This window comes from Paralichthys olivaceus, chromosome 14 (genome assembly GCF_024713975.1).
Source record: "Paralichthys olivaceus isolate ysfri-2021 chromosome 14, ASM2471397v2, whole genome shotgun sequence".
Lineage (NCBI taxonomy): Eukaryota > Metazoa > Chordata > Actinopteri > Pleuronectiformes > Paralichthyidae > Paralichthys > Paralichthys olivaceus.
In genome coordinates, this window is record NC_091106.1 from 12,842,291 (window position 1) to 12,867,357 (window position 25,067).

At 43.6% G+C, this 25,067-nt stretch overlaps 1 protein-coding gene and 1 long non-coding RNA gene across 2 annotated transcripts; one reads left to right on the top strand and one right to left on the bottom strand.

Moving 5' to 3' along the window:
* The first annotated feature begins 1,627 nt into the window (after positions 1-1,627).
* On the top strand, positions 1,628-24,416 carry antxr1d (ANTXR cell adhesion molecule 1d). The gene is made up of 18 exons (XM_020092526.2): positions 1,628-2,026; positions 6,505-6,576; positions 6,661-6,732; positions 7,049-7,130; positions 7,940-7,970; positions 8,049-8,122; positions 8,300-8,368; positions 8,463-8,543; positions 8,667-8,727; positions 13,277-13,375; positions 14,312-14,381; positions 17,718-17,796; positions 18,061-18,156; positions 18,591-18,629; positions 18,736-18,834; positions 18,922-19,086; positions 19,175-19,255; positions 23,280-24,416. The coding sequence occupies exons 1-18, from the start codon at positions 1,875-1,877 to the stop codon at positions 23,583-23,585; spliced, it is 1,728 nt and encodes a 575-aa protein (XP_019948085.1). The 5' UTR covers positions 1,628-1,874; the 3' UTR covers positions 23,586-24,416.
* Positions 4,138-14,928, bottom strand: LOC138413616 (uncharacterized). The gene is made up of 3 exons (XR_011246007.1): positions 14,788-14,928; positions 12,171-12,268; positions 4,138-4,274 (listed from the first exon to the last, which is right to left on the bottom strand). It is a non-coding gene; the product is annotated as an uncharacterized lncRNA (long non-coding RNA).
* Positions 24,417-25,067: the final 651 nt, after the last annotated feature.

Consider the following 25,067-nt stretch of genomic DNA (forward strand, 5'->3'; position numbering starts at 1 on the left):
ACACGTGCGCGCTCACGCATTCACACACACGCGCGTGCACACACACCCCTTGAATTTCAGACCCTTGGCAAAAGCGCCCTTGTCTGATTTACAGTCCTCTCCACGAAGATGAGAGATGTGGGCGTTAGTGTGGAGGGAGCAGCGATCATTTAATGAATATTTTGGGGTGTGTGTATTAATGTGATTAATTAAAATACAACAAGCATGCTGCTGGCTGACGTGGACATGCTGTTCACCACATGTGACCAAGAGTAATACTGTATATCCAGGTTTTATCATCATATGTCCAAGTCCTTGCTGCGTAATTACGCAATTTAAGGTAAGGCGTTGAACTTCCTGAAGCCACGAAAACAACCTGAGGCAGGAGACCTCACACAGGCCTTCAGCACAGGTCAAATAAAAAATATCTGTTAGTTGATATCTTCACACATCCAAGTATTTGCTGTTTTAAAATGGAAGCCACTCCACATCACCCACTTTGTGCTTCACGCTGTGTGGGGAATCCAAAGACAGTTTTGGTCACGACTCTGGAAACAATGAGCTATACGAGACTCGCACGAGCACTTGAAATGATCCTGGCTAATGTGGGCAAATAGGAAATTGTAAAATTGGCCTCCATTACAAGACATGATGCATGCTGGAATGAGTTTGCCACCGGGCGAATGCATTATTCATAAAGTAAATGTTTCTGTCTAATGAGCGTTTAATGGATTATTCTGGATCAGAGCTTTTATTTGGTTAAATGTCCTGGTCGTTATCGAGCCAACTTTGAGAACGCTACACACAACACAATCAGTGGGGGAATCCTCAGGTCTGGTTCAATGTGTAATTACACTATGGGCTGAAAAATATATTGTTTTATGTGTGATGACATCTCCTCGACATCCACAGGAACTCTAACATTAGAAAACCTTTCATCATCGCATCCTGTCCTGGGTCGATTTGCACTAAAGGCCCATGATTAAATTGCGCCTGTCTATGCAGTTCCTCTGTTTGACATGTGGGGGCGAAATGTCTCAGACTATGGATGTCAATTATTTTGGAACTACTCATCCATTTACTGAATTGTTGACTAATCAGAACAAATTATATACTGATGGTTTTATTAAATATAACTTTAAATCATCAACTAAAGCTATTTATATTATTTTCAATTCTTAATAATGAACCATTAAGAAAAAAATATTGAGAAGATGAAAACTTTGCATCAGACAACTTGAACTTCAGTTTATTCAGCCATTTGTGATACATTTGATAAATGGCCTTATTCTGGTGTTAAAGAAAATTTTAAACAAAATAGACTTAGTGATATTGTTCTCCTTCCTAAAACCCACCATAGGCTACTTTGATATTTTGGTTCCTACACCCCACAGCTGCAGGTTTTCTTATACTGGAACTTTACTTTTAATGACAGTTATATTGAGTTTCGTGCATAAGGATGATACATCATGGCCACCACCATGAATATCATTTATTTTCTGAGAAATCTTTTTTCTAACTTTTATGGATATTGAACTTTTCTGGGCTCAGAGACAAAGGCTCAATATTTTTTTCCTGATTTTTGGAGCAGTATTTTTTTCTCTCAGTAAAAGTGGAGTTTTGAGTCTCTCCTCGGGTGTCGCTCCTCTCCTCCATCCTGCCCTGCTCCATGCAGCGTGTTTTTTTCCCTCTCTCGCCCGAAAGAGAAAGACTTGGCAGAGCCCGGCTCAAACTGAACGAGACTCCTGTTGGCTGAATGCGCGCAACCGAAGAGGACAAAACACCGATGAACCACACGACAGACGCACACAGCCGATTCAGAACCAGTCTGTAGAGGGAACATGTGAAGATTGTTTGGTTGTCAGCGTTGGAGCAGTCAACAGAAACCGGGAAAGATGGCGAGGACGCACACTCGCATGTTCCTCGCCTTGGCTTTGCTGGGAATGTTCTTTCTTGAGGTGTCGGTGAAAGGAGAGCTGCAACAGGCGGAGGAGGAGGTGGAGATGTCCTGTCAGGGAGCCTTCGACCTCTATTTTGTCCTGGACAAGTGAGTGTCCCATTTTATTTATGGCTTTGTTACTTTCTCATCGCTGCGCATTGCCATGCAACCGCCCCAGTGGTTTGGAAACGCGGTGCGCATCAGTCTCCATGTCGGTGTTGTTGTAACGGTGCGAGAAACAAAAAGTAACATACAAGTTTTAACTTTTACCAGAAGTCTAGAAACCACAAGTCCAGACTTTCCTTTTGTCACCTATTACATCATCGGTGCTAAATAAGATAGCAGTTTAATATTTGATGGAATAATTGCGCATCTAAAACCATTTAACCCTCATTGTTTGTCTTGGAGTGCCTTTGAGCACCGGTATATGTGAAGCGTGGGGATAATACTTGTTGGGAGCGTTAGGGTTTTCTCTTCGTCCGGCTCACAGTGGCGAGGCAGGAGATTTTACCCACGGGATGTGGGCAGGGCGAGCCGGATGGACGGATAGAGTTTCAGGCTGATGACGCCTGCAGCGGACACAGCTGCAGCAGCTGCCCCACACTGGTGCTGTGTGGCCGGGTGATCTTTCAGACTGCTCCTGCCTCCATCCACCGTGAGCCGACTGTATCCTATATCCGGACATTTAGTGACGTATAAGCAGGGGCCATTCCTTATTGTTTTCCTGAAGTAATCAATCTGATTAGGTTGATGTTTCCCTATGGAATAAAGAGATCCAGAACTACATGACATATATTGGTACCAGTATAAGGCATTGTCTTTATAGGGGTGTATAACACTTAAATGTATGATATAAGATATGAATTAAAAGTTGTAAGAACTTTTGGGTTGCTAAGTTAAGAACTAGTGGATAGTGTGCATCTTTCTCCACCATTACTTTCTTTGCGTTTTAGATTTGCTCTTTAATCCACCGGACAGATGTCTTCCCGAAACAGGATATCTGAACTAAAATGTGTTTATCTTACAATTGGAATGTCACTCAGGAGAGTATATACCTCCGCCACAGCCAAACAGTCCCCTTTTGAAACCACATGTAAATTCCCTAGATCTGCATTTGTATCCGGACCAAATTGCTCACACTCATTTATGCCTGTCCCCGAAACACACTTCAAGAAGAGGAAAATACTGAAAAACACCCAAAATTGAATTGATTGTTTCTTTGGTCATCACCCACCCCTCTGCAAAATTTCATAGAAATGGATTGAGTAGTTTTTGAAGAATTTTTCTAGCTATCAAACAATTGCAGAAGAAAACATATTGAGGCCTACGATGTACAACCACAATTAAAGTACACCGTATAAACCGCTTCATATACAAGTGGTACTACTAACATATATATCTTTAAAAATCTATGCATGAATTTGTTGACCGATGCTTAAATGACCCAATTTCATTTTTGGGGCATGTGTGTCTTTATTTGATAGGAGCCCTCAGAGGGTTGACTGGAAATGAGACGTGACAGAGGAAGAATGTAAAACAAACCAGAGCCTGATTTAGATCTGAGATTCTACGATTACTTAAATCCCTTGGACCTCTAGACGGGCAGTGAGCACATTAACCATTTTCTAACATTAAAAACCAACTCTCCATTAACCCTAGATCAGTCTTTGAATATCTTTATGTCATTTTATATGTTAAATCAGCAGCCAACTCGCAGCCACTAACAATTTTTACTTATTAAATCTCATGATATTTTTCTGGCTTCATTGTCAGCAAGGATGTTTTGACCATCTTTTGGGGCTGTGACTGTACGTGACTGTGCCGCTGTTTGTGTCTGCTCACACATTATAATTGACATTTCTGTTGTTTCTTAGCTTGAGCTGCAAGGGGAGATTATGCACGTGGACACCGTACAATCAAACATGTTGAAACCTGCTGTGTAAGCAGAGCAAAAGAGTTGGAGGTTGGGGTAGATGAATAACTGGTTATACTGTAATGTCAAAATAATTGAATATTTTTTTGAAAAGAATGACTTAGTGCAGAGTGTGTGTAACATTAGCTAAAATGGCTTACTGTATTACCTTGGCTCTCCACCTATGAGCTGTGAGGACGCGTTGAGTGACATTCTGCTTTTGATGATCTTTCAGACGCAGCGTCTGTCAGCTGCTCTTCAATCTTTACCCTTTTGCTTCAAAAAGTTTAGGAGTCGCCTCAGGAGTGTGGTGAAGTCACGCATGGCCGAGCCAGTGGTTCGCCTGTGTTGTTGGACTGTCTGGACTTGCATGCTCCAGCAGGCCTCCAGGAAGCTGATGATCTTTCTCCTGAGATGGCACCAACTTGTCTGATCTTAAATGATCTAATCCAATGAGAAAATTAAAAAGAAGAATACATGAGGGATGTTTTTAAGTGTCTGCACCCCTCCACAGTTTGACTGTCACACATTTAGCCTTGGCCTCGGTGTCCAGAGCGAAGCATGCTGGGTAAAGAATGTCCGTGCGCTCACTGGAAGCATCACAGTGGACACAGAGTAACGATTAGAAAAACTAAACTACCATCAGTTCCCTACATTCCTACACTCTATGTCTGACCCACACTGAATACCAGGCTGCATTCTTCCGCAAGATCTGGTTTGCCCACAAATAGAATAATAGGTGTTGTGTTTAATGGCTGGGTAAGGAAGAGAGAGATTTGTTTTCATGGATCTAAGTACTGTGCAGGGCAAATATTGCAGCTAAAAGAGACTCTCTCCTCATGCAGACTGAGGAATGCAGGTAGACGGCTGGAGAATAATTGCTGCATTTGTTGAATGATGGCAGTGATTTATTCCATATTATGCTTTTCGGGTTTCCTTTCTTTTTTTCTTGACAGGCAAAATGTTCACAAAGTTCAAAGTCCAGAATGAATCCCTCTCTCACGGAAAATACTGAAATGCCTTTTTTGCATCTGTACAGTGTCAATGTCACTAATAACTTGTAACATGCCCACTTACTATCGTTACCGTGGCTACAGCAGTTTATAGCTGAACAGGAAGCCTTACTAAGTGGTACTAAGATATTCGACACACGCTCTAGGCAGTCGACCAATCACAAAAGAGCTAGAGATATCCAAATGACCACTATGTGGACACTGTCGTCAAGAATGAAAACTTCCATCCATTCAATATTAATCAGTTAATCAACAAATCATTTGCTCACAGTGGAAATAACTATTAATGGTAATCAAGGTCACCTCCTCCTCAGTTATTCATATGTATAATGTAAATGTCTATGTAAGATGAAGAGCAAATCACATTGACAAGTCACAAAAAACAACACATCACATCTATGTCTAACAAGAAAACACAACGTGGAAAAGGAAAGTACAACGACAAAACACAAATCACATTATTTGTCATTGTATTCCTGATTAATGTTGTGTTGTCTTTGGGGTGTTTTGTGATTTGCACCTTAGGTACAAAGGTAATCCAGTACCTGGCACAGTAAGAAAAACAATTTGACTATGAAGGAAAGTTGGCTCTGGAGACTCCTCATTTAGCACAACATGTATGTTTAAATGAAAGGCCGTCATGAAATTAACCAGCCCACACTTTCACTCCGTTTACGACCCTGTTACACACACACACGCACACAGACAGACACACACACACACACACACACACACACACAGACAGACAGACACACACACACACACATATAGTTGGTGTATAAGCTTTTTGATGTTGCATCCTCAAATAGACTTGACCCCCTGCTGAGTGTTACTGCAGCGTCTCTGTGTTGTTCATGTCGCAGCCTTTACACTCTGTGGACCCCCAACCTGTTGTCAGACTGGCTGTGCTCACTGGGACCATCTGTTCCCCTTCACAGTCACACACACACACATACATACATACACACAGAGAAACAGACACCCGCACAAACACCGATTCTACACACACATGCACACGGACACCCAGGCCAGCTGCCTGCTACATGGTCCCTGCTAGAGGCAGACTGCTACATCTGTCCCTGTCTAACCTCAGCCCTCTGGCCCGGCAGCAATTAGCCCCCATTAGCAGCCCCCTGGGAACGGCTTTCATTAAGGAGACGGCCATGTCCTCAGCAGAATGTCGCAGGCTAACCAGCACCTCTGACCACTGACAGGTTACAGTCAGAAGTAAGGCAATGTGACGGGGACTGTGCATTCAGTGGAATGTCCATATTTGTGTAAATGATAGTGGTATTGCAGTTTTACTTACATTTTCTGAAGTTAAAGTAGTCTAATACTAACACCAGCAGATGTTATTGATGCGTTGATGTTTAACACAGTGTTATGTTTACAGTGTTGGCTTTTATATGGTGGCTCTGAAGTGTAAGTCACTGTGGCAAATCACAAAATACAACATCAGTATTCCACAACACATCCCCGGTGCCTGCCATCGACAAGCCTCGATCGGTGATGATCGGATGGACACACTGTCTGTGACGTGTTTTCCTGTCTGTCAAACAGAAACATATGAACAAACCTAATGCTGCATTCAATATAATAGAATCATTTTCTTGAACATAATCATAATAGAATCTTTTCTCCTGTGTTTTGCTGTTTCTCAGATCCGGCAGTGTGAAGAATCACTGGAAAGAGATTTACTCCTTTGTAAAGCAGGTGGCAGAGAAGTTTATCAGGTACAAGCAGGATGAGTCGCTCAAGTTTTTGGGAGTTTTTTTTCATTTTTAGCACTATTTTCACTGTTAACTGTGTGTTTGCAGCCCCATGCTGAGAATGTCCTTCATCGTCTTCTCCACACGAGGAAACATCATCATGAAACTGACTGAGAACAGGTAAGAGCCAAACCTGATCAACATCATCACTTCCTGTTTTCTGCGTGGTAATCTCTGTACCTGCACCAGGCTTGGACGTCATTTCTTCTCCAATTTATGTCGTTTTTTTTGCAAATTTAATTTCACACTAATTCTATCCAGTGTTTGGCAGAGTATCAATACAAAGCAGTGCATGAGTCTACTGAGGACAACTTTGGCAGGGGACTTACACTTCTCTTGCCAACTCCAACTACTCTCTACACCCTCTTTGTATCTGCTTTACTGGGAATCTTTCCCAATCGTTGTTTTTTCATCAGGCTGTGTGTTTACCCCACAGGGAGGCCATTACTGGAGGCTTAAGAGATCTGAAGGGGGTTATTCCTGGAGGAGACACATTTATGAACTTGGGCCTGGAGATGGTAAGACGGTGTTTAGAGACCCAACACATGTGCAGAGCCAGCCCATCTTAGTCTTTGCTGTGAGATGTGAAATATCCACTGAGGATTAATTGAGTCTCACATCTGGAACGAGAATAAATTAGAAAGGTATGAGGAGCGGCTCAAATTATTTCTGCCTCTAGAAACTGCCAAGCTTTCTGGACACATATTAAAGCAAAGCTGTGTAAAACACAGTGTGATTCTACACGTCCTCATGGTCTGGTTCTCATTTTCATTTCAATCAGAGATTGAGCAACATTTCCAGACAACATCTTAAAATCTAAGAAAAACATAAAAAAAATTCCAGCCAGGTCACGGAAGCGTTCATGTCCCAAAAATGCACGTACCAGTATTCAGTCATGAGCTTTTTCAGACATGAACTCTGGAAATTAGGATCTGGACATTTCCTTTCACACATGAAACACGCAGCAGGAGATCGTTCAGTTCAAACACGTTCAAAAAAACAGTAAAATGTCAAGTGGAGCTTGTAGGAGGCAGGACACGATGTATAACTTCTGCTGCAGAAGTCACATGTTTTTGTTATAGCACATTGACAAAAGCATCAGCCCCTATGGCCAAAAGTTTGCAAATCGACATCAACAACGGCATCTACTACGTTAGTATGGCAGCTTTTTTATCTTAACACACCAATGTTTTATAACAATGCCAACACGTTTCAGTTCATGAATCCATGTTCTGGTCAGTGTATTGACTGAAACTGTACTTGATTTATTTTATAGTTCTTTCACTGGTTCAGAATCAGGACTAACACACACTCTTTGCAATTGCAGGCTAATGCACAGATACATCAAGAGAGGCATGGTAAGCTCCGTATAATAAGCTGATTACATTTGCTTCCATGTTTCAGAGAATAATAAAGTTGTTCTGTGTGTTCCTCAGGGACAGCCAGTGTTATCATCGCTCTGACGGATGGAGAACTGAATGACTGGCAGTTTGACACAGCTCAGCGAGAGGTGGGATGTGTTTGTAAAGTCAAGGTGTTGGGGGAGAATTGAACTCTTTTCCAGTGGATGTTGTGGTTTGGTTTTATTGCTGCTCAAGCCCTTTTCACCTCCAACATGTATTTTGCTCCACAAGCTCGACCACTTTCTTTAACCTCATTGCATGCTGGTATATTTGTTCTCCTGCAGGCACAGAGGGCCAGGTCTATGGGAGCAATTGTTTACTGTGTTGGGGTCAAAGAATTCAACCAGACCCAGGTAGGATCTGCAGGAGGATATTGAAGATGTTGCAAATGCTTAAGAAAGCAAAATCAATTTATTTTAATTTTTTTCTTCTTGTATGTTTTTCTAGCTTGCAACTATTGCAGACACGGTGGATCATGTGTTTCCTGTGTGGGGGGGCTTCCAGGCCCTCAGGGGAATCATTGACTCAGTATGACACACACATAGCACATGTATAGTCACACAAAGACCCACACAGAAAGACACACAAAATCTAATTATGTCATTGAATTAACGTCTGACTGTTTTTCTTTCTTCTTCTCTCATCTCTCAGATCATCAAGAAGTCCTGCATTGAGATTCTGGCAGCGGAGCCGTCCAGTGTGTGTGCAGGAGGTAAGAGGTGTGAGGAGGCGCAAGGGTTTCCCCTCCTTGTTGAGACACCGGCGCAGTCGCGGTGTGCAATTGTGTAAGATGACAATCATCTGAAGCCTCTGGAGAGGAACATGAGGCCAAGTAATCGCATGGACGCTTATGACTGCGGAGTGACAGAGAGCGTATTGTCATTCACGGCCGGGGGAAAATTAGCATTGCCGCTTCGGCACAGCGTGTGGGCAGGAAAAGAAAGAGGAGGGGTGGCGGGTGTTGGTCAGAGGAATTAGCTGTGAATGTTTAAGCATGGCTGCTTCTCTGGCCTAGTTTGCCACATCGTATATGCTAAATAGTCATTTTGGCATTTTGAACCCGCTCCTCTACCTCACCTCCTCTCCCCACATCCAGCCCCTCTGTAGTAAAAAGCAGAATAACAGCCAAGAACGATTGCGAGACAGAGACTTTATGTGTAGCCAGCTGGATGGATGAGCTCTGACATGACCTTATTAGGACTCACTTAAGAGAGTGCATTTAGAGCTGGGCTACCAGATCAACCAATGTAGATTAACATCTATTATGGGGTATGAAGGACAGGGAAGGATATGAGGAGAGCAGCTGCAGCAGCGTTGCCCTAAAAGGACATAAAAATAAAGAAGAAATTCTAAAGAATCACAGTTGCATGTTCGGTGCAACTGTGATTCACACACTCTTGCTAAAGTCTGAGTGTGTCTCACTCGACATGTGGAAATATACCACTCACCCTCATTATTATTCGATTGATGAGCAGCATAATGGTCAGTGAACTAAGAAGCTGGGCAGCCACTTGAACCAAAACATGATTCTGGCCTAATTAATGAAGACTGTAATGTGCTGAACTTGTGCTTATGGTGCTTTGTTTGACAGGATTGAATTATGTTAAGCTCTTATCTTAGACATCCACTCTGTGGATAAATATACAGAACACATTTCTCTTACTTAAAGCTTATTTTTGAAGTATAATGCAGAATAATGTGATTGTCGAGCACAAACACACGTTAAGCAGGAGTTTGCTTTTATCAACAAGACTGGACTAGATTGTTGAGAGGTTTGACTACAACCATCTGCCCACATCTGTCCATCCTGATGCATTTATACACACATATTATATCCATTCTGACATTTTGCATAGGTGTTATGACAGTCTCTCTGTCTGTCCTCATCTCTGCCTGAGTGTAGTCACATACCATACATGCTCTACAGCAACACACACATGTTCCTTTAACGTTCTCTCACACACACACACACACACACACACACACACACACACACACACACACACACACACACACACACACACACACACACACACACACACACACACACACACACACACACACATCTTCGCACATGTACACACATGTCCCTCACACTGATGTGAAGTGACCAGAGCGAGCTGCCTGCAAACAGGCCATCAGACTGGACAGTGAACGTTGGGCTGCACTATCAGACATGACAGCACTGATTTCCCTCACACACACATGCGCGTACACTGAGAGGACAGCGTGAGTTGGGCCTTAGATCTAACATGACAGCAGAGATTGCTGCTTTCATTAACGTCTGACCCTTTTCTCCCTGTTGTCCCTTCCTCCTTTGCCCCTCCCTGCCCTTCTCTGTCCCGTCGCACTAACGTGATTGAAGAGCCGCTGTTCGGACAAGCCGTACCCCATCTTCTCCCACACACACACACACACACACACGACACGCGTTCAGATGCTTGTACATGTGTACGGTCACACACAGACAAGACATTCATACAAATGTAATCCTCCTCGTCAGACATTCAGGTGTAGATGTAAGTAGACGTGTGGCCACAGCGGCAGGCAGAAAGCAGAGAGGAGAGGGCAGGAGCATATGTGTTGAGCATGTCAGCAGGGCACCACCAGTCCCTGCCCACCATGTGTCTGACAGCACTGACCTTTTAGTCCATCAAGCCTCAGTGTGTGGAGTGGGTCAGGGTGTGTACACAAGATGCTCAGATTGAGACTTATAGCTGAAACAAGTCTTTAAAGGTCCAGTTTGTAAGACTTAGGTGAAAGGGATCTAATGGCAAAAATTAAATATAAAAAAACCTAGTGATATATTCGCTAGTTTGTTTCATCTAAATTGTATGAAATTGTTTTCTTTACCCTAGCATGGGCCCTTTATATTTAAATAGTTTATATTTACATCAGGAGTGGGTCTTCTCTATGGAGTAGTCCAGACTGGACAAACTAAACACCTTTTGAGTTTTTATGACAACTGAAGACTACCACAGGTTCTCTTTCATATTTGGAAGGGGAGGGTGAGTTGAGGGGTGTTCAGCTGCAACATGAAACTTCAGCACCGGATGTCACTAAATCTTACACACTGTACCTTTAAATTAGAAGAGCCCGACTAATTTATCAGTTGGTTGATTAAAAATTCTGCCAATACGAGCCTTTCATAGATATATCAGTATGTATTTTGCAAAATAATAATCAAGCAATTTTGTTTGCATTTATGTCAAATAAATAAATGTCTTTACTTAATTCAAGCTCTTTATATTTGGTTGTGTTAGTGTTTTCTTTTTTATAGTGACTTAGAAAAGGGTTTATAGTTAAACTGTATAATATCAGGGCTCAATTACATTTCTTTGTCGTAAGGGTTTGAAAACGGCGTCTTAGGAATCATCTGCAGTTTTTTTTATTTTTTTTTTATGTATATGCTGTATATGGACATGGGACATTTTTTACTTCCAAAAAGTGGCACTAAACTCATCAAATCCATATTTATCGGGCTCTGATAATCAGAGTAATATCTGCCATGATCAGCATTCGGTATTTGTGTGTTGTGTGTGTTGTGTGTGTGTTGTGTGTGTGTGTGTTGTGTGTGTGTGTGTGTGTGTGTGTGTGTGTGTGTGTGTGTGTGTGTGTGTGTGTGTGTGTGCACATGTGCCCTGTTGTTTGACGGTAACGTTGGGTGAAAGGGGGATGACTGCTAACGCAGCCAAGGCACTGAGCATTAGGAATAATTAGTGTCCTCTCATTAAGCTGCATGTTGTTGTGGCTGCAAACAACATATACATATTCATACATCATTAGATTATTAGCCCAGTTTATTTGATATTATGTCGTACACCTATAATTTATGGTTGATCGTTGTGGTGGTGTTTTATATAAAAATTAGGGCAGAGGGAAGGAGAGGACATCGGACATGGTGCACATTAAATGATAAGGCTGTGATGAGATGACTGGTTAATTGGGTGATTTATGTGTGTGCGTGCGTTTGTGTGTCTGTGTCTGTGTCTGTACACGTAAAATCGCTATATCTGTAAATTATCATGAACTCACACATGCAGATAAACACAGTTGCATGAGGTCACAGTTGTAGGATATCAAGAATTTGTGTTAAGTGAAATGTAAAATCAAATAACTGTATCATGCACAGTATATGACTTATGCAACTTTTACCTGTTTGAGGGAGCTCAATCTCAGTTTCCGTCTGTCTTGTCCATCACCAGTTTTCCTCTTTAGACACAAATCATTACTCGTCCACATCCTCACAGCATCTGTAAACATGTGATGTGCAGACATCTGTTAAATGATATTTGTTTTCTCCTCTCAGCACCGTCTCAGTGTGTATTTGTATTTATGGCTTTTCATGGCAGCGTGTTTGACCTTTAAGGAGACACTGCCACGTATACACTCACACCCCGTGATGTTTTTATCCAGTGATCTTCACGCTGGAGCTTTAAATGTTAAAGGTGTGGCAAATGTTCACTCCTATTAGCAAGGATAGTGCTAGAGGTAACCTCCGTGCACAGCCAGGGACCACGAACGCATGCACGCATGCGCACACACACACACACACACACGCACACACACGCACACACACGCATACTGCACACACATGTACACATTCCTCAGAAAAACACAACACAGAATCTACAAGATACACACGTATCCTCATATCCACAAAAATACACACACACACACACACACCATTGTGCCACAGGTAAGGTCAGACCTACATTGACAGTGCCGTGCTGCTGTCAGCCCTGCAGCCATGTTTTTAAGCAAGTGTTTTTCCCCACTCTCTAACATATGCTGGGTAGCAGCCACATAGACACTGCAGCATATGCTGGCAAGCCTCTGTCAGTGCGCTTTAACAGAGCCTGAGGGAGACGAAAGGTCACACACAAGACTCACACACACAGACACACACAGACACACACAAACCTTGTGGCTACAGCAGAGTCTTAAGATATTTGTGAAGAGCAACACTTTAAGCATTAGCACCACTGGAGCATATTATGGCCTTTCCACACATACACGCACAAGCACACAGATATAAACAAGCAGTAATGAAGCATGAACAAGCCGAGCGCATCAGAGGAACAGGATGGTTGTCAGTACTCAGCCATAATGGGACACTGGAAAACTAGTTCAAACCAAAATTGGGGACTGGTGTTGTGTTTATAGATCTCTCACACACTGAAAATATGGGTCTCACTGTTGTTGTGTATGTCGCTCATCATCTCTGATGCTGCTCGTTCTCTCTGTGTTTTTTGTCTCAGAGCGTTTCCAGGTGGTGGTGAGAGGCAACGGTTTCCTCCACGCCAGAAACACTGATCACGTGCTGTGCAGCTTCAAACTCAATGATACGTACACAGTGGGTGAGTCTGTGACCGTGTGTGTTTCTTGGGATTATGCAAAAACTGCTCGATGGATTATCACAAACTTGACGAAAGGATGATGTATAGGAGAGGGAAGACCCCATTAGATTTCTGTTGCAGATTTAGATCAGAGGGCAGTTTTCACTTTCTTGGGACATTTTTGTGAATTATCTAAAGAAGACAGAGATGTTGATGTCAAAAACTAGGCACATTTAGCAGACTGATATCTGTAAGTTTGTGTGCAGCTTGACTGAATCTAAGGGGACTGTTTAGCCATGACGAAGAGATGTGCTCTCTGAGTGTAATACTAGTGGTGCCGTCTACATTTGTTTGTTATTAAGAAGGATTACGCAAAAACTACTGTTGATTTCTATGAAATGTTTTGGAGGGCTGGGGCAGGACCCAAGGAAACACAAATAAAGGCAGCCCACGATTTTTTCTTTCACTTTCTTCAACAATGTGAAAACTTTTAACATTTTCATTTATTTTTAAATTTTAATTGATGTCTCAGATAATAATTTATGGATATTGATGAAAAGAATCAGGCATATTTATGGGGTTCATATTTATGAGTGATCTTGTGAATATAAATGTACTTTCACAAGGGGTCTGTTGGGAAATATGAGCTCTACTGAGTGACATTCTAAAGATTGGGACGTTTACATATGACTTTCTGTTTCCTATTTAGTCTCCAAAGAACATATTGCTGTGGAATATACATCCAAAGTAAAAAAATGTCTGAATTCTGATGGATTTATGTCTTTTGCATGCTTCCTATTACAGAAGACATGCTGTTATACATTAATGTGAGCTTAAATGGATAATGGGAATCTGGTTTGGCTTTCACATCTAAAAAAATGTGGGATGTGTTTCTACACAACAGATGTTTAAATTTTGAATTCATAAAATGTGATTTTGTTTTTTTCGACTGTGCAGATGAGAGACCAGCTGGAGTGGAGGATACCTTCCTGCTCTGTCCTGCTCCTGTTGTAGAGGAGGTCGGGAGGTAAGCTGCATGTTTCCTTTGGCTCTCACCATCTTTTCGTGCCATCGCCACCATTTATCAACCATTACAGTTGCCCAACCCTTCGTGTGCAGCTGTAACACCGTGAGCTACGTACCCTAGATACTTGCCAGCTACACGCAAGTTTGGTGTGGACATAGAAGTCCTTGAACAAATTAGGGCCAAAGTCATCGAGTGTCTGTGATCAATCAATGTTTGTCACAGCTAACGAAGCCAGACACCAATCACGAGGGGACAACAGGAGCAGAGCCCAGGAACACGACTTAATGAGAGCCTGCTGGAGAGGACTTTCACAACCGCGTGTGTGTATGTGATGTATCCCAATATCAGTCTGACACTTTGGGAGAGAGAAAGTGTGAGCTAAGGCAATTGGGCTGTGTTAAGTTACCTCTGAGGGGCTTCCAGCTTCGCTCCTGGAGATCCAGAGCAGAAGTTTCTCGTGTGGCGGACGTGGCGATGCTGGCGGGCCGAGCTCGGAGAGGACAGAGGCACCGGCTGCATTCCCTGTCCCTGCCGCCTGCAGTCCTGCAAATAATTATACACTCCAGCCTGCGGCCTCAGACACCTTCCAGTCATCATCTGTCTCGTTGCTGTCATTCAGATTTCTAGAGTGATTTGAGCTTGTCTTGTCCGCCAGTGAAAAGTGCTCCTCAGAGATTTAGGAAAAAGGAAAACATTTTTTTATTCTGTGGCGATTTAATATTCTGCTGCGACATCTTATATTTTACTCACACCTTATGATAGAAGTAGAAAATAACTGATAGATAAATGTCTGACATAATCACAACACAAAAGTCATTAGAGCCAAATCAATGCATTTAAATTGCACAGTCCATCAGGTATCCAGTCCTGTATCGCCTTCATGTCAGTGAGGCTTTGTTGGGCTGCTCCTCCTCAGAGCAGAGAGCATCATTACAAACCACAACGGTGCCTGAAGGAGACATCTTCCATGTAACAGAGGCCCATTAGAGCAGAGTCAGCGCTGCCTAACACCCTGAGTGCTGCTAAAGAGGAAGTCAGCTGTGAATGGCTGGAGGGCCCAAAGAGGAGGCCAACAGCTGGCTGATGAGCTCTGGGCTGCGGAGAGGTGACGTGCACGTATGAAATATGAAGTTATGTTACTGGGACAAAATGATGCTTAGTGTACCACAGTGGGCCAAAATATCACCATCACACAAAACTCTCCCTCTCATCACCCAAGATGATCTGATTTTATATTTGACACAACTTAAAACTATATTTATAACCAGTGGTGGGATGTAACAAGTGCTTTTACTTTATTTCTGTACTTAAGTACATTTTGCATGTATCTGTACTCTACTTATGTAGAATATTATTTTTTATTTATTGTGATACTTTTACTTAGGTGAACAGTTTATAACCATAAATCAACATAATTAATACAGAAACATTTTAGCCATTTATTGAGCAGAAGTTCCGTCTTCTCAAACGTAGAGTAAAACTAAACTAAAAGAAGATTTTTCACTATTTTCTGCCATTTTCCATAACAACTTTCATCAATAGTCAGAATAATCATTAGCTGCTGCCCTGAGATTCACCCCGACATGTCAGATCTCATTATGTGCTTCTGGTTTTGGGGTAGTAACGTCTATACAGGGGGTCTCAGGGACTCCAGCTCCCAGCATCACCTCCTCACCCAAACCCCAAAGATCCTCAATCCACTCCTGTTCCACCCGAGCCTTGTCGCATATAATGAAGTCATTGACGCTGCTGTCACACAAATCTTTGTTGACTGGGAACCTTCCGGATGCAGCTAACCCCCCTCCCCCCTACACACACACACAGGGTAAAGACATACATAAATATATATAGGCTATAGTGGGCAGATTGATGATTGATAGGGGCTGAGATCTCTGTGTCAGAGAGAAGCTGATAGCCCTGTGTCCCCCCCTGCCCGCCTACCAAAGAGGAGGGCTAAGCGGCGATGGGAAAAGAAGAGGGGGTTTGAAAAGGGGAGGGAGGGAGAAGTAGAAAAAGATGAGCGGCACCTGCGATGTCAATTTCCTACTCTGGAGTCGGTGTGAGTTATGAGTCGAGCTGCAGTGGTATGAGGAGGATGCAGGGAGGTGGGGGTGGGGAGGGACAGTGCTTAGGGGATGTTGAACAGGAAGGGCCCCTCCTCCTACCATCCCCCACGCTGTTTCCTCTCCTCTGTCCCCCCCCACCCCACACACACACACAACACACACCCTGCAGTGACCTCCCCTTTGTCGCCCCTCTCCTCAAATCTAAACCCAGAGCTCAATGGCACCCTTGTCTCTGCCCCCTCTCCCTACCCCAGACCACAACCAGAAGCCTCTCTCCACTCTTTTCCAGAACCCAGAACTACAATCCAGAGGCTAAATCTGCAGCTGGTGTCTTATTTTTCCTCATATTTCTGAAGAACTTGATAATTAACCTGTCAACTAAGTGTCTTTTTCCACACAATCCCTGGGGTAGGCCAGTGTGTATAGCATCTTTGGCCATCCAGTCATCTTCCCCCTCATCTCTTTTCCTTCACTGCCCTTCCTGCAGATATATCAGCAGCTAACACTGGAGGAGAAAAAGTAATTTAGCTGTCTGTGGTTTCCGCATTAGAGGTCTGGGTCTGATCCAAACAGAAGAGATTCCTTCTGTGGGTGGAGAACTCCCTGACCTCTGAGAAGACTCTTTTTTTTTGTCTGCATCAGCGTGTTTATGTTTGGCTTTTTTATGGCAGCAAGTACGGACAGAATAGATTGAGGAAAGTATCCAACACCTGGGGCGAGATTACAGTAGCTGAAAAATGAGGCCGGGACTGGATGCACGCGAAGCAGATGTGCACTGAAATGTGTGACTGCAATTCTGGCTGCTGTCAGACATGCACACAACTCCCTGACATTCTCCGGAGGATCTGTGTGTGAGAATCCAAATATCTCAAGACCCTTAGGACTTTCTCTGGATTTTCGCAGGCCAGCCCCCCTAATAAAAATAAAATAAAGATAATATTCGAATGAGAACAACAAACAGCAGGAGGTTCTCTGAAGGATTTTCCACGAGCGAGTGTGTCAATGATGTTTGAAAAAAAACAAAAAGAAAATAAAGAATTCAGGATGAACAAGAGGTGCCACACACATAGAAGACACAGATGAAGATGTCAGGAGAGCTTTTGTTGATAAGGGTTGATGCTGCGATCTCCACACGTTAAATCCTCTTCTGCTGCGTTCTTCATGCGTGAAAGGCAAACTGAGGAAAGCCTGGCCCGTACTGTGCAGACATCCTCCAGAGGTCATGTCTGAACCGGGGTTTTGTCTGAGGATCTGCGTCTGTGTTTTGCAGGGTGATCTATCTGCAGGTGAGCATGAACGAGGGCCTCTCCTACATCACCAGCTCTGTCCACATCACCACCACTGAATGTGTGAGTACACCCCGTGTTTAAAAGCCGCACAGTGATTCTTCCTTCTTAGCACGCTGCCCCTATTTGAATAATCTTTCTTTCAACCTTCTTATTTTCTCTCGGCTCTCCAGTCTTCTGTCCTTCCTCTCTGACGTCTCCTCTGTTGTGTCTGTCATCAGAGGAGGCTGTGAGTACTGTCACTTTTCATTTTCACCTTTTTCTCCTCCCGTGTCTTTCACTTCGGTTTAGTCCTCATCCCATTATTCTGTGTGTGTGTGTGTGTAGTTTGACGGCACCATCGTGTTGATATCGTTGCTGGTGGTCTTCCTGCTGTTGGCTCTGCTGCTGATGTGGTGGTTCTGGCCTCTCTGCTGCACTGTGGTAGGTTTACATCTCAGACATGAAAGTCTCAGCCTGGTAGTCAGATTAAATTGTCATTTCACGCTGACCCTATTCAGACCAGGTATTAACATCTGTCTGAGTGGTCCGACAGATGTTTATACCATCCTGAAAGTGAGATCCAATCCTTCAGACCACATTCGGAGGTGACTCTGGAACGCACGTATGACTCTGCTGTCGTCCTCCACATTTTCACAATGAATCAAACATATGTTTTATGCCTCTCAGTGACCATATGCTGATCTGTTTGTGGCCAACTCCGAAATATAAACACCACCGAACTTAGAGCCTTTATTCTATTTGAATTCTTGTGAGAATAAAGTTGATAAGTCAGAGTTCAGGAGCCAGGCTGAAGTATTTGAGCTTTGTTTCATGTTTTATTTACCTGACACTGATGTTTTCTTTTCAATATTCAGGTTATCAAAGAACCTCCACCACCCCCACCTCCAGAGCCTGTAAGTCACCAGCTACATCAATGTTTTCTGTTTCTGTCTAACAAAAAGAAAAGCGATTGTGACAGTAGTAGTATTAGTGTTGCTAAGACTGAGGTCTGACTCACAGGAGTCGGATGATGAGGATGGGATGCCAAAGAAGAGGTGGCCCACAGTGGACGCATCTTACTACGGTGGAAGAGGAGTGGGTGGCATCAAACGCATGGAGGTACCTACACACAAACCCAACTTTCAACAACTGAAACACTTAAAGAATGTTGGTATTTAAATATTACTTTTACTTTATCGTTCCTAGGTGCGATGGGGGGAGAAGGGCTCCACTGAGGAGGGTGCGAAGCTGGACAAACCGAAAAACGCAGTTGTGAAGATGCCAGAGCAGGAATTTGAACCATATGAGCCCAAACCTCGAAAATCACCCCGCCGCCCCCCACAGCAGAGGAGGTGGTACACACCCATTCAGGTGAGTTTGTATGTCCCTGCCTTTAGGAGCTAAATGCATATTTACGGTTACTGTTTTCTTACCTGGAGATCTTCTTGTTTTCTTCCAGGGGAAGCTGGACGCTCTGTGGGCTCTGTTCAGGAGAGGTTACGACCAAGTGTCTCTGATGAGACCGCACCCCGGGGACCAGGTGAGGCCGCCGTCTCTCCGCTACCGTGACATTTCCTGTAACACATGTATAAAATCAGATTGAGCAGAAACAACAGGCATAATGAGTGACAGAAAACTGTAATTGGGTAATTATGTGTTATTTGGGGGATGGCTCTGTGGGTAAGAACCACTTAAAAGCTTTTGAATTGCAAGGGGCGATGATACGGGAGGTTTGGAAAGAGTTGTTTTGTCTCTGTCACACGGCATGAAGACAACACGTGTCAGTCAGCAAAATGTACGGCATGATCTTCAACACAGCAGCCTTTACACACACACACACACACACACACACACACACACACACACACACACACACACACACACACAGTGACTCATTGAGCTATTGATACCACTCTGCTCATCAAAGCTGCCATTGTCCACACACAGGGAGGACTGTATCTTCTGTACTTCTTCCTGTGACTCCTAGAAAATAACTGGGTTTCTATCTACTTTCTACATGAAGAGCATGTCACACATGTCACTGTCTACTTTCAAGTGATGATTATGGTAAATGTCCAGAAGGTTTTTACGTTCTATAGGTTTCCTTCAAAAATTCCGGTCGTATCACTGGCTCCCGCTTCTGAAAAGTCCTAAATCATGATATCACTGCAGTCCCTCCAAGTCTGCGTGACAGAATAGAAGACAGCAGAGAGCAGCCCCCTTATCTGACCTTGACCCTGTGCACGGCATCCCACAAACCCCACGAGATGTTTTCATCATCGCACTGGTTGTCATGGTGAAACATCTGGTCCGTTGTAAATGGTTTCATTGTCGCTTTTCATAGCCGAGGCCATATCGCTGTAAAATATATTGATTTGTTGCTTGAGTGACGTGATTCATAATCAGTATGAGTGTATGTGAGGGTCTACTGTATCTGCAGTCTATAAAAATGGTCATCGTCACTGGGTTTATCCCGTCTTTCCATCTTAGGGTGTTTTATTTTTCCTGAAGCTGAACTATTCTTCCCTGTCAGAGCAGAAGTTTCTAGAGTCTTTGTCAGTGGTTCACACTCAACAATGACCCCCACAACTCGCTTTACGCACCATTAACTGAGGAAAATAGATGGCTGTGTCTCACATTGAAGGAAATGAAGGCCAAAAGAAATCCACTGTTTTTGTAAGCGATAATAGAAAATAGCCATATCGGACATGAGAGACGACAAAGGTTTGTCATCGCTGACAGCCACAAATCTAGATTCTCTAAAGCACGACGCTGCAGCTGGACGACAATCAGCACACATCGCATCACAACAAGGTGGCAAAAAGCACAGCGATACACCGCGTGGCTCAGACTTCTCCGTGTGGATTACTAACCAGCAGCTCAGGAGGAGCTCGTCCTGCTTTCTCCCCACATTACTCCCACTTCACTGCCTCTGCAAACGGTCATCAGCGGGCTGCCAGTTTCTGCCACACTTTGCATTTCCATCTCTCTCTGCTCTGTTTATGTGTGTGTGTGTGTATGTGTGTGTCACTGTAACGTGTGTGTCAGCTCTCCCGAGTTAGTGTCACACAAACAGATGGGGAGTTGAAAGGCCACGAGCCATATTGTGACAGAAGAGATTCCCTTCTTTTGTCCCCAGAGCTGATGGCACTGATGGCCCCGTCACACAGCACACACCAGACCAGAGGGCGGCCACCGTCCCTCCGTCCTCACACACACAGACGGCACAAATGAGCACAGCGGCGCCTCCCCTTCACCAAAACACCAATCAGTTCATGAAAAGGATCAGTTCACCACAGTGAACACAGTATTTTCTGACTTATCATATCCAGCCATGCAGAATTTCTTCCACAAACACAATACTGACTAAACTATGTGAACTTGATCCACTTAAATCACTCGAGCATATCACACAACTGAAAAAGGAGCACTTGAAATACTGTTAGCAACAGTATACAGTAGTTGCCAGGTGCTGCAGGGAAGACAGTGGCTACATGGCTAAGCTAACTTAAAAATGATTTTAATTTTTATGTTTAGGAGGAAAATAAACACCAAATTAACAATTTAGCAACGAGTTCAAAAGTTGAAATAGATTCTTGCTTCAGATTCTGCCTCTTTGAGTGGTAGATGTTTGTTGTGGTGCCTGTATGAAGCAAGATATTGGGACAATTTTCATAAAGAAAAATATTATATAAACACATTTGGAACCAGAACAGCCCAGACTCTGATTCTGGAAAAAGTTTTTCTAAAATGTATTTCACTCTGTTTACCTCTATTGCCCTGGTAATAAGGAAGAAATTGCAAAAACTAATGTTTCAAAACCTGCAATAATAAAACCTAAAGCATGTGCACCCCGAGAGAGCACATACCTTCACCAAGGCCAATGCCCTATCTCATCATGTTAAAGAAAGTGGGGGGAAAAAGCCACTACAAAATATAATGCGTTTTTCCTAGAATCATGCTAACAAATGAACAGAGGAACACTCTGACACTGTCTAAGTATCCTGAGCAGAAGCATATGTTGTGTGGAAACTGTGTATGTACACATGGAGCACTTTTTCTTTTTGTGAGTGGATCGCTGTAATGTCATGCGAGGTGACAGGCGGAGCTGTCAGGTCAGATGTGCGTCTCCGCTCTTGTCTTTCTCTCCTTTTCTTTACTATAAATGGTGACAAACATGTGCACACATGGAGACTGGCACAAACTGCTTTCTGTGAGTGTGTGTGTGTGTGTGTGTGTTTTGTGTAGGGAAGGGCAAAGTCTCGGGGCTCAGACGGAGGAACAGACAGAGAAGTGGTGTGAAGAGGGATGCTGGAGGTGTTTTGGGGTTTTGTTTTTCTCCCAAAAAGGAGTTGAGAGTTTGAAGTAAACAGTCGCCAGGAGGGGAAGTGAAACACTAGCAGACGTCACAGCCGAAGGGGCACATGGGGGGGGGTCTCTGATCGTCACAAGCTGACCTCTCACACAAATCATTTATGTACATATTGTCGACTTTAAAGTGGAAATATCTCTTTTCGTCGTTCTTCTCCGACTCTTCTTCAGCTCCGGCCTTGTATTTTTGGTGGTCTCTTGCAGCCCCCTCCTCTCTAACCTTCCTCCTTCCACTGTTTCTGTTATTCATGAGGCCGAAGCTTCATTCAGGCCATATGTTCTGGTGGAGGCTTGCTTGCAGTCACACACACACACAAACACACACATATTCATGAGCTTGTGTTCTCATTGTGTCCATATGCTCGCTCTGGTGTTGCTCTGTTGCTCTGCTGCTCTCAAACTGGCCTTTTCACTCTGACCTAAGCAGTCAATACCCCCCCCACCCTAAACCAGGCTTCCTCCCCAAATCAATTACGCGCCCCTCATATGCAAACCCACAATGCCCCCCCTTCTTAAGTCACAAAGCTACTGCTGCAGGGGCCCTCTTAATGGCCCCTGTGTGACTTTAGGGCCTCTCTGTTTAATAAGGTGTTATAATCAGACCACCAAGGATCAGTGACACAGAGATCTACTGCTCCATCCTTCACACACTGACCAAGCGAGAGAGAGAGTGTGTGTGTGTGTGTGCGCGCAGAGGGATGCTACACAGGGAACAGAGAGGGTGAGGAGAGTTAAACCCTCAATGAGAACAATAAGAGAAGCGTTCCATTCTTTCCCGACTTGTAAATTATGTTAAATGCAGAGGGGCCTCTGTTAACTATTGTGGCGATGTTGAAATCAGCCCCTTTTACATTCCAACAAGTCGAGCACATTAGAGACATGAACCACTTTCTGTTCTGCATCAAGAAGCCTCAGAGAGAGGAGGGGACATGGGGAAGGCTTCAGCGTGTGTGTGTGTGCCTTTGCTCACATCACAGCTATTGTGGTGCAGGTGTGGACAGAAGCAGCTCTGTGCATCGTCCGAGGCCCCAGACACACGCGCCTCTGTCGGCAGATCTGGGCACAGACTCACACGAAACCATCCTGGTGGATCTTAGACGCTCATTGACTTCAGAACAAAGACGGACACAGCGTTTTAATCTTCATTGAAATGATGATGTGTGGCTGTGCTCTTCTCCTTGTGTGTCTCACAGGGCCGCTGTATTCGCTTCCAACGGGTCAAAGATGAGGAGTCGAACAACCGGGCTCCTCCTCCTCCTCGTGCACATCAGTCTCCCTCGCCTCCGCCCCCTCCTCATCCTACTGCACCCGCCGAAGAGCGACCTCTGGTCTCCAATTCTGTCCCCCGCACAAAACCACCGTCCAGAGGGCCCCGCACCACGCCGCCCTCCCGCGCAGCCCCTTCCGTGGTCCAGTGCCCTCCGGGTCCACCCCCAACTCGCGCACCCCCGGGGCCTCCAGGACCCCCGCCATCTCGACCCCCACCCAGGCTCTCGTGATGAAGAATGGGGCCTCCAATAAACCACTGATACATCAACTCATTCAGTTAAAAAAACAAAAACACAAAAAAAACATGTCCTCCTTTCACCCCAAAGACTGAGAAAATCTGAAAAGCCTGGAGCCATGCAGCTCTGTGCTTTGTTGCTGGACAGCAAAATATTTATCTGATAACAAAATCAGCTACTGAGTTACATCAAGATAACATTCTTTACCATGAAACATAGAAAAATGCATGTAGTTCCTTGTACTTAGTAGAGTTCATGTTGACATAAGTGGTGCGAGTAAGTGCAAATGTTTCTGGAGATTCGGCAGAAAGGATTTATGTGTTGTTGAAAGTTGAGTACGAATGAATGGTGAAGATTAATTCACCTGTTTCCTGTGGTTTTGCAGAGAATCGTAATGTTGGGCGAGCGTGTAGTGAGAAATAACAGCATGTAGTGATGGTGGTGTTGCCTTGGTTTTTAAATGTACACTATATTAGGTTGCTATGAATCACATGGATGCGTCGTTTTACCTTTTTTAACCAATTTTCTTTCTACATCCTTGTTTTAAAAATTAAGTTAGGGGATCTTATTGCAACTGCAGGGCAGTTTCACCATATTTTATTTATTTTAACACAGGCCCTGTCTGCATCTGCTTTCTAGTTAGTATCAGGTGGATTTCTGGGTCCTTGAGGGGGGGGGATATGTTGGTGGAGGGAAGCTTTGTGTCTGTGGTTTTGCATTGAAAATAAGTATCTTCAGGATCATCCTGAATCCTTTGTGACTGAAATGATCATTGGCATTATTTCTATACTAACTTTTCTTCAATAAACATGTTTTTTTCTACAAGTGACCTGGCAGTGATTTTCTTTCCTCTTGATATAAAGTGTGATGTTTCAAATTTTCAAGATTACTTTTTTGTGCACCGTCATAATGAATCAGCTTACAAACATTTGAGCTGACGTAGCTCTAAGGAGATGGGGCCTGGCTCTGCACGAACTAATGACATGTTTATTAGTTCACTGAATATACTGCAGGAACATTTGGAAATGTTCTTTAATTAAACTAATTACAGTTCCGTTGCTGTCAGGACTCTAATAATCCATCCCTGGCATTTATATAGCCAGTCTACAAAGTCAATGACCGGATTCTAAGATCATCAATGGTTCGTTCAAAGTCATATTTCTGGAACACGTCGCTCTGATGTAAATCTTTTCGACGCTCGTTTCCATTTAAACCGCCAGTGCACTCAGTGGCTTTGGAACAGATTCAAAACACATTTCTTTCATTATGGGCTGTGTGCAGTAAACATAAGTAAATTTTATACACTCAAATTAAAATCCCAAGTGCAAAAGTGTGAAGAAGCTAAAGGGGGTTAAGGTTGTTTGTTGAAGTACATAAATACACATAGTATATTATTGCAGTGCTGATGATGTCAGGTCTGAAAATGTCCTGAATCAGCAGCTACATCATCTGCTCCTGTCCTGAGAAACGCTGACA

Coding starts and splice junctions, on each gene's coding strand:
- antxr1d (XM_020092526.2), top strand. CDS start 1,875: ATGGCGAGGACGCACACTCGCATGTTCCTCGCCTTGGCTTTGCTGGGA. Junction 6,577..6,660: donor GTGGCAGAGAAGTTTATCAG/GTACAAGCAGGA, acceptor GTGTGTTTGCAG/CCCCATGCTGAGAATGTCCT. Junction 7,131..7,939: donor TGAACTTGGGCCTGGAGATG/GTAAGACGGTGT, acceptor TTGCAATTGCAG/GCTAATGCACAGATACATCA.